The 10,342-nt window shown below is 45.3% G+C and overlaps 1 protein-coding gene across 1 annotated transcript in view; it reads right to left on the reverse strand.

Annotated features, from left to right (window-relative positions):
- The window catches only part of LOC128304092 (dendritic arbor reduction protein 1), a 104,062-nt gene extending 100,218 nt beyond the window's left edge, over positions 1-3,844 (reverse strand). Inside the window, exon 1 of the mRNA XM_053041225.1 lies at positions 3,791-3,844. Within this exon, the coding sequence (XP_052897185.1) occupies positions 3,791-3,844 (54 nt within the window). The remainder of the gene's footprint in view (positions 1-3,790) is intronic.
- Between the last annotated feature and the right edge of the window lie 6,498 nt (positions 3,845-10,342).

Genomic DNA, 10,342 nt, shown 5'->3' on the forward strand with positions numbered 1-10,342 from the left:
GGGTGAATGCCACCCCGTGCAAGCTGTGTCGTTGTTTCTCGATGCGTTTTATTATTATCCAGCAACCAATCATGATCTTCAAAGTGATCTGCTGCCCAACTTCCCTCTAAGGGCTTATAGTTAGCAGAATAGACTAAGGAATTACAACAAACAAAGCAAGACGGCAATGAGGGGGGACAACACTGGGATGATCCGGTGTAAGGGGGTGTATGTGTAGTAGAGGAACAAAACAAAAAAGAAGCATTTAGAAAAAAACGAAACGGTAATGTGTCAATGGTGTGACATTTGACTAAACATCGATGCACTGGTGTTTCCATCCATTTCCCCTGGCACGGCCCGGCTGGCTTGTTACGCGGTGGCTGGTTTTGGTGTAGCAAATTGCAACCGACATCGCCAAACGGTTGCATAATGCGCCACTGCAAACGGGAATGTGGAAAATCATGAAAAATGCAGTTGCACCTGCGCGGCACCGTGCAGCAAATACGGAATCGCATCGCCTGCCATCGGTATCGCGGCTGACATTTGGAAAAGCAAAAAGTCGAAAGACGGAGAGAAAAAAAAACAACAACAACGACACGCTACACGGAAAAAGGTATCGCAATTGCAACACCCCTGGCGGCAGTAGCATCAGTCCGCATCACCCGCCAGTATCACGACGTTTTGTGCACCCGATGGGGGGGGGGGGGAGGATTAGGGAAAAATGTTTTTCACTAATGTCATTATGCTGCTTGCATGCGATTGCGCAAACCGGGTGTTTTTTTGTTTGTGTTTTCGGGCGGCAAACGGAGATTTGGTTGCTCGGTTTGGCTGGTGTATGTTCGCAGGTGAAGCTGACATTTAACCTTTTCGTGCTATTCCTAACGTGGTTACGGTCCTGGCACACACGCACATGCACGATGCCCGATGCACTAAGAAAGGTAATTAGTTTAATTGTATTATTTGCACAAAGGGTTATAATATTTAAAGGATAATTTAAAGGAAAATTTTCAACACTTGCTGCCCAAGATCACATATGTAATAGATTAATCAAATTCTCTTTGTTAGGTCTAGTATTATTCTGCATATCCCTAAGTCACCCAAGTCCGGACACTCAGTTCAAAAGTTGATGTTTAATCCCTCCTTACTACATCCATATGAAACGGTCTAGAACTGCAGAAGAACATCAGAACAGAGGTGAGGTCAGAGATGATTTTTTCTTCAGTTTATTCCTGTTTCTTCATCTTTAGTGGGTAAGTGCGTCGATCAAAACAATCTTTTTACTTTTGAAAGATGATCAAATGGAATGAAGTTCAAAATTTTTTACTCATTCAGTGAGATGACTCATTCTACCAGATCTCTAACACATCTACTCTTATTCGCAAGATCGCAAGAGGAATGACAGTCTCTTGATTTCCAACGATTCCTAGGTGTGTTGGTAGTAGCGCTGGTCTTCACACGACAGGTCCGGACTAAAATCCCATTCAGTTACGGGCAAATAAAGTCAAACACATGCCAGACCTAGACCTCTTTAGGTTGTTGTACCGATACAGAAGGAGATATCCAACAGTGGGCGATAAATCGATCTTCCAATTCGAAACTGATCTCTAGTCCATGACACATGTGAAGGTTTTCTCTAAAAGCCCTGTAGGCTTCTGTACATAGCTTTTGTTCAATAGTTCGGGATGAAGATTTGACGTAGCTTTTTCATTTTATTCCACATTCTGTACTAACATTGAAGAAGATCCTGTATATTAGAATTTTTTTTGCTTCAGTTATAAGTAGTTCGTATAGAATTCAGTCAATTCGTGAACTTTTGTTAAACCATGAAGAGCCAAAATTGCTGATAAATGTTACAATTTGTTATATATTGTATATTGAGTATTAATAATAGAAAGCGAAAGGGGGAAGTTGTCTTACAGCAGATGCATTTATAGCTCATAGTGACAAATCAGTTCGCAATACCAATATCTTAGAATAGTTTTTTACGTGCCGTACAAAAGACGTAACTGAGGAGTTTTAGAATTTTTCATTGCTCAATGCATGCAAATGGTGTGCATGATTGGGTACACTTAAAAACACCATGCTTTAGCAATGTTTTGCATAATTTTGAAAGCAATCATTTCGAGGGAAGTTATAAAGCGACACGATAATCGTAGCTCGTTTGCGATTAGAAACAAAAGATGAATTGTTCACATTCGAGCGAAATGAGCACAGACCGATGATGTTTCACTATCTTAACCGGAATGGTAAATAGCTAGCGTTTACCGTGCATCTAACCATACCAACATTCCATCATCGGTCACCGATTATTTCGAGCACACCTGACCCTCGGCACGAGCAGCTGATATGGAAATCACGGCTTGGACCGTCTGCAGGCAAACGACACCATCATCATCATCATGGTCATCGATTTATTTGATCGATCGACGTGGGGCTGTAAAATTCGCATAATTTATCCATCGATTAAAATCACCCAAAAAAACATACAAACACACACAGACACATAAAATCACCACCCATACCGATCGTATTGTTGTATCGTCTGTTGGTCTTTCACTTTTATTCGACATGACGTTCTGGTCGCTTCCTGTTCGCCACCTTCTTCGGGCCGAGATTGTATCCGGCTCGTTTGCCTTCGCATCGCATGCGGCCAACCTGCGGCAATCGTGCACCATTTGCCCTGGTTTGTGTTTTTTTTTTTTTTTTTGTACATTTCTGTGTGGCGCTGCTCCGTTCCATCCCGAGACCGAGACGATCGGTCTGGGACGGTTCGTACACATCTAGCGTGGCCGATCGTGCGCCGGCCGATGAGCAAACTAATCACCATCATCATAAGGCTGCGCCGCGCGACACGGCACCACTGCACGGGGCTTAATTTATTGATGATCCACCATCAACTGTCCGTGTCTCGCGCAAGAATTCGCTCCTCGGCGATGATTGGTGGCACACGCTGGTAAGCACCACCGTGCGGTGGGACCGGGTGGATTATTGATAGAAATCATTGATTTTCCGAGAGCTTGCGATGCCTTTTATGATTTTCCTGCCTTTTTTTCTTCTACTGCTTCCTCCTAAGTAGGCTCAATAGATAATAAATTTATTTTACCTATCAATGTAAGGCTTTTAGCGCGCGTCTAGGGGGCAATAATTAAATGCACGTGGTGTACGATGCGCCGGCGAGCGTTCGCGCAACGCACCCGAGGCCGTCGGAATTTCACAGACACGCGGCACGGTACCCGGTGGCAGTGAACAGGGTGATCCCGGTGATCCGAAGGGCCGTTCCGCTTCTTCCGCCCAGCCCAGTGGCATCTTTCGTCAAATATTTGTGTAGAAAGTGAGCGCATCTTCAATCGGTCGGGCGAGCTAACGAGACGAAGCATTTGTTCGGGGTGTTTGCAAGATTTGCAACCCCATCTTAACGCTCAAGAGGCTGATAGTGGCGCTTCTTGGCAAGTGTATCATAAAAAAAATATATACCTGGCCAATTTATCCACTTTGGTTGATAGTGGTGTTAACGTCGTTACGATCCTATCATTAGCTCTTTTATTGAGTTGTAATAAACATTTTACAATAGGCTTTTTTTAATCGCATAGATTAAATAAATAAATAAAATACAGCGAGAAGGTATAAAATTGTCCAAATTGATACAAATGTAAGAAAAAACGAGCGTAATTGATCACTGAGAGCAAAAGCCCTCAACATAATAGTATGATATTAACAGTGTAACACTTTTGTGGCGCTGTTTTAATCCCATCCACACGGAATCCTCGGAATCATACTGCAATTTCAGCAGCTAGCTCGTTCAGAAACTTACCTGCATTACCCAAAAGCTTGTAGACGGTACTATTTGATCTCCTGCTGTATCCATAAAACGATGCCCACACCACCAATGCTGCGACCAGCGAGATCGCTTTACGATCCTCCGCAGGAACAGGCTTGCGTTCTATCGGAATGTTCACTTTCGCGAAACAATTAACACACTAACCACGGCTTCAATGCAGGTAAATGGCCAAATTGTAGCACCCCGATACCCTTATGTTGTCATGATACACGAAGGGAAATATTCGTACTATCCACCGATACCGGGCGGCACTCTATCACTGTCTCGAGCCGGCTTAGCTGCAAGTCACACGCAAACTCATTACCATGCGCGATTAGGCAATCGGTCGATTTGCACATCCGATAACGCAATCAGCTTCCGGCCGTTTAGCAAATCTCGGGTTCACCACCGTGTTCCGCAGCGAGCGAACCGCTCTCGATTAGTGTCGGGAATGGTCGGGCACAATAAATCACGCAAAAGCCTTAATACGATGCGGAAACGGTCTGGCGTGTGGATGGATGAGTTTCGACTTGCGGAAAGCGCCAAATTCCCGACCAGCGTGGTCTCTGCCTCTGTATCTAATTTAAAACACTCGTAAACATCTTTGCCACTTATCACTAATTATTCACTATTCGATCATGTAATTAGTTTGGCATACAATCGCACGACTTCGGAACGGGACACTCGAGTTAAGCACAAATATAAAAAATTCACACACTCACACGCACGCACACAACACTTGAACGCTTTTACGCTAAATAATCATCAATCACCTTTGATAACGCTCGGTCGATCAGGTTCTTCGATAAAACACTCGGTATGCTCGGTTGGGCGCTGAGAGTATCAACACCGCACATGGACACACAAGGTATTACTGTTGGCAGAACCAAACTTAGGCGGGCATATCACTAGATGACATGTGATTTTTTTTAAATTCTCTAACTACACGAAACGGCCACCAACCGGGTGATCAAGTACTTTCACTTGGTGCCGAATTACGGCGATTCAGTGCGATCCAGATATTACGTAGTTCCAACATACGCCGAGCATGTGGAAGGCTGGCTCACGGAGCGATTGCGCGTACGTCTTCTTCGCGTGCTGGTTTATCGACACATGACTGCGTTCACTCCAGCCAGGCTGAGCCGCGGAAATTGTCCGCACGATTAGCCGGGTGGGGAGTCCAAGCAGCGTGCGTCCAATTGGGACCTGAAGAAACGCGTGCTCGCACTAGTCGCTGAAGTCCATTCTCTCCCGCGCTGGCGGTGTTCATTTGCCACTTCGCTATCTCCCAAACACAGTTGGTTCATGCGCGGACAGAGATGATGAAAAATATGAATAAAATGTTTGTGTGAAATGATTTTATTTAAGGTACAGCAGTAATATTTTTACATCACTTTTATGCAATAAAAATATTTTACGCAATTGTTTATAAGACAAAAATTTTACACAAATGTGTTTGATCACTGCTGGATGCCGAATTCAATTGTCACATTCATGAACTCGTTGGTCGCATTTAGAGAGTTTCTCTCAACTCGCAAAGAAATCTCTCGAATGGTTCATTCTCTCTCCAATCCACGCACACACCGTTTGTCGATGGTTTTAAATTCGAATTGCTGCAGCTCTGTACTCAAGTAAAAAGTGGGCGTACTCTGTACGGTGTTTATGTGTGCGTTGGTTCATTTCTAGATTGTGTTCATCGTTCGGCGTTACTGTGCGTTAAATAAAGGAAACGGACAATATTTATGACCTTATCGAAGTGCAAAACAAAAGGACCTTTCATGTATGCCCTACATGAAAGGTCCGTTTTGTTTTGAAGGAAAAAAGGAAAATATCTTTGGTGAAAAATGCAAAAAATCCGAATTGGAATTTAAACTCTTTTTGCCATATCATTTTTTTTTATCAACATCATTTTGGGGAAAACAAACAGCCTACTCGAACGAACGAGAACAACCATAGTTGTATCAATTTGGTAGGTCGTGAAAGGACAAGTTACCTCTTCACGCATATCAAAACATACGAGTCCCTTGTCAAGGAATTGTGCGATCGAGGATTTCTTCAGCTGTCCCGACTTACAATGTTGTCGGAACATTCAGGAAAAACTTTCAAATAGGACAATATTCCTACATTTCTTTTCGACCACAATGCGGCCCGTTACCCTAATACAGTCGTAACGTAATCGTGTCTTTTCGTGAAATAGCAAAAGTAATCAAAAAACAGGTCTAGTAAAAGAAAGATAAGTCTTTTCGAGTTTTTCTATTACACTCACTATGTACCATGTGTTTTTATTAATTATTTTATTTCATATTGGACGGTTAGCCCATATTGCTTATAGCTAAACATAACATTTTATGCAATTCACATTGGATATGCTTCTCCCAATCCCCGAAATGGCACCTTATCCCTGAAGCAGCTCGCCAGTGTAGATTCCTTGCATCGATGCACAAATCTTTAGACAGCACAAATCCCCTGGCTTTGAAAATCTGCAGTCTTCTGTTATATTGCCGGGTAGATCTTCAAATACGTTTGAACTAAGGTAGTCCGTAAAATTGCAAACATAAATGCAGGTTTCCTTATCATCAGTCTCATTACCATTGGAAACGCTGGAAGCGCCAGTGACAAATGGCAATTTGCTAGGTTGTGCTTCGATAGTTTCATTCGAAGGTTCAACAACAAATACTGATGACGACGTACTTTCTACAGCCAGGATGGATGGCTCAGATGACGAAAACGCGCTTCCAGCATCCGTGACAATCGTAGGCCTAGTTTCTGAGGCAGTGGTTGAGGATGAAACGGGGACAATTTCGGTTGACGTCGTGATCGAAGCGTCAGTAGAAGAACTTCCATCAACTGTAGTTGACGTGGAACTCGAGGTGGCATCCGTACTAGTTGAAGAAGTAGTATCGCCAGTTGTGGTTGACACAGGGACACTTTCGGTAGACGTCGTGATCGAAGCGTCAGTAGAAGAACTTCCATCAACTGTAGTTGACGTGGAAATCGAAGTGGCATCCGTACTAGTTGAAGAAGTAGTATCGTCAGTTGTGGTTGATCCAGGGACACTTTCGGTAGACGTCGTGATCGAAGCGTCAGTAGAAGAACTTCCATCAACTGTAGTTGACGTGGAACTCGAGGTGGCATCCGTACTAGTTGAAGAAGTAGTATCGCCAGTTGTGGTTGACCCAGGGACACTTTCGGTAGACGTCGAGATCGAAGCGTCAGTAGAAGAACTTCCATCAACTGTAGTTGACGTGGAACTCGAGGTGGCATCCGCACTAGTTGAAGAAGTAGTATCGCCAGTTGTGGTTGACACAGGGACACTTTCGGTAGACGTCGTGATCGAAGCGTCAGTAGAAGAACTTCCAGCAATTGTAGTTGACGTGGAACTCGAGGTGGCATCCGTACTAGTTGAAGAAGTAGTAACACCAGTTGTGGTTGACCCAGGGACACTTTCGGTAGACGTCGAGATCGAAGCGTCAGTAGAAGAACTTCCAGCAACTGTAGTTGACGTGGAACTCGAGGTGGCATCCGTACTAGTTGAAGAAGTAGTATCGCCAGTTGTGGTTGACCCAGGGACACTTTCGGTAGACGTCGAGATCGAAGCGTCAGTAGAAGAACTTCCAGCAACTGTAGTTGACGTGGAACTCGAGGTGGCATCCGTACTAGTTGAAGAAGTAGTATCGTCAGTTGTGGTTGATCCAGGGACACTTTCGGTAGACGTCGTGATCGAAGCGTCAGTAGAAGAACTTCCAGCAACTGTAGTTGACGTGGAACTCGAGGTGGCATCCGTACTAGTTGAAGAAGTAGTAACACCAGTTGTGGTTGACCCAGGGACACTTTCGGTAGACATCGAGATCGAAACGTCAGTAGAAGAACTACCATCAACTGTAGTTGACGTGGAACTCGAGGTGGCATCCGTACTAGTTGAAGAAGTAGTATCGCCAGTTGTGGTTGACACAGGGACACTTTCGGTAGACGTCGTGATCGAAGCGTCAGTAGAAGAACTTCCATCAACTGTAGTTGACGTGGAACTCGAGGTGGCATCCGTACTAGTTGAAGAAGTAGTATCGCCAGTCGTGGTTGACACAGGGACACTTTCGGTAGACGTCGTGATCGAAGCGTCAGTAGAAGAACTTCCATCAACTGTAGTTGACGTGGAACTCGAGGAGGCATCCGTACTAGTTGAAGAAGTAGTATCGTCAGTTGTGGTTGACCCAGGAACACTTTCGGTAGACGTCGTGATCGAAGCGTCAGTAGAAGAACTTCCAGCAATTGTAGTTGACGTGGAACTCGAGGTGGCATCCGTACTAGTTGAAGAAGTAGTAACACCAGTCGTGATTGACCCAGGGACACTTTCGGTAGACGTCGAGATCGAAGCGTCAGTAGAAGAACTTCCAGCAACTGTAGTTGACGTGGAACTCGATGTGGTATCCGTACTAGTTGAAGAAGTAGTAACACCAGTTGTGGTTGACCCAGGGACACTTTCAGTAGACGTCGTGATTGAAGCGTCAGTAGAAGAACTTCCAGCAACTGTAGTTGACGTGGAACTCGAGGTGGCATCCGTACTAGTTGAAGAAGTAGTATCACCAGTTGTGGTTGACCCAGGGACACTTTCGGTAGACGTCGAGATCGAAGCGTCAGTAGAAGAACTTCCAGCAATTGTAGTTGACGTGGAACTCGAGGTGGCATCCGTACTAGTTGAAGAAGTAGTAACACCAGTCGTGGTTGACCCAGGGACACTTTCGGTAGACGTCGAGATCGAAGCGTCAGTAGAAGAACTTCCAGCAACTGTAGTTGACGTGGAACTCGATGTGGTATCCGTACTAGTTGAAGAAGTAGTAACACCAGTTGTGGTTGACCCAGGGACACTTTCAGTAGACGTCGTGATTGAAGCGTCAGTAGAAGAACTTCCAGCAACTGTAGTTGACGTGGAACTCGAGGTGGCATCCGTACTAGTTGAAGAAGTAGTATCGCCAGTCGTGGTTGACCCAGGGACACTTTCAGTAGACGTCGTGATCGAAGCGTCAGTAGAAGAACTTCCAGCAACTGTAGTTGACGTGGAACTCGAGGTGGCATCCGTACTAGTTGAAGAAGTAGTATCGCCAGTCGTGGTTGACCCAGGGACACTTTCGGTAGACGTCGTGAACGAAGCGTCAGTAGAAGAACTTCCATCAACTGTAGTTGACGTGGAACTCGAGGTGGCATCCGTACTAGTTGAAGAAGTAGTAACACCAGTCGTGATTGACCCAGGGACACTTTCGGTAGACGTCGAGATCGAAGCGTCAGTAGAAGAACTTCCAGCAACTGTAGTTGACGTGGAACTCGAGGTGGCATCCGTACTAGTTGAAGAAGTAGTAACACCAGTTGTGGTTGACCCAGGGACACTTTCGGTAGACGTCGTGATCGAAGCGTCAGTAGAAGAACCTCCAGCAACTGTAGTTGACGTGGAACTCGAGGTGGCATCCGTACTAGTTGAAGAAGTAGTATCGCCAGTCGTGGTTGACCCAGGGACACTTTCGGTAGACGTCGAGAACGAAGCGTCAGTAGAAGAACTTCCAGCAATTGTAGTTGACGTGGAACTCGAGGTGGCATCCGTACTAGTTGAAGAAGTAGTAACACCAGTCGTGATTGACCCAGGGACACTTTCGGTAGACGTCGAGATCGAAGCGTCAGTAGAAGAACTTCCAGCAACTGTAGTTGACGTGGAACTCGAGGTGGCATCCGTACTAGTTGAAGAAGTAGTAACACCAGTTGTGGTTGACCCAGGGACACTTTCGGTAGACGTCGTGATCGAAGCGTCAGTAGAAGAACCTCCAGCAACTGTAGTTGACGTGGAACTTGAAGTAGCATCCGTACTAGTTGAAGAAGTAGTAACACCAGTTGTGGTTGATCCAGGGACACTTTCGGTAGACGTCGAGATCGAAGCGTCAGTAGAAGAACTTCCAGCAACTGTAGTTGACGTGGAACTCGATGTGGTATCCGTACTAGTTGAAGAAGTAGTAACACCAGTTGTGGTTGACCCAGGGACACTTTCGGTAGACGTCGAGATCGAAGCGTCAGTAGAAGAACTTCCAGCAACTGTAGTTGACGTGGAACTCGATGTGGTATCCGTACTAGTTGAAGAAGTAGTAACACCAGTTGTGGTTGATCCAGGGACACTTTCGGTAGACGTCGAGATCGAAGCGTCAGTAGAAGAACTTCCAGCAACTGTAGTTGACGTGGAACTCGATGTGGTATCCGTACTAGTTGAAGAAGTAGTAACACCAGTTGTGGTTGACCCAGGGACACTTTCGGTAGACGTCGTGATCGAAGCGTCAGTAGAAGAACCTCCAGCAACTGTAGTTGACGTGGAACTTGAAGTAGCATCCGTACTAGTTGAAGAAGTAGTAACACCAGTTGTGGTTGATCCAGGGACACTTTCGGTAGACGTCGAGATCGAAGCGTCAGTAGAAGAACTTCCAGCAACTGTAGTTGACGTGGAACTCGAGGTGGCATCCGTACTAGTTGAAGAAGTAGTAACACCAGTTGTGGTTGACCCAGGGACACTTTCGG

The sequence above is a fragment of the Anopheles moucheti genome, chromosome 3 (assembly GCF_943734755.1).
Source record: "Anopheles moucheti chromosome 3, idAnoMoucSN_F20_07, whole genome shotgun sequence".
Taxonomy (NCBI): Eukaryota; Metazoa; Arthropoda; class Insecta; order Diptera; family Culicidae; genus Anopheles; species Anopheles moucheti.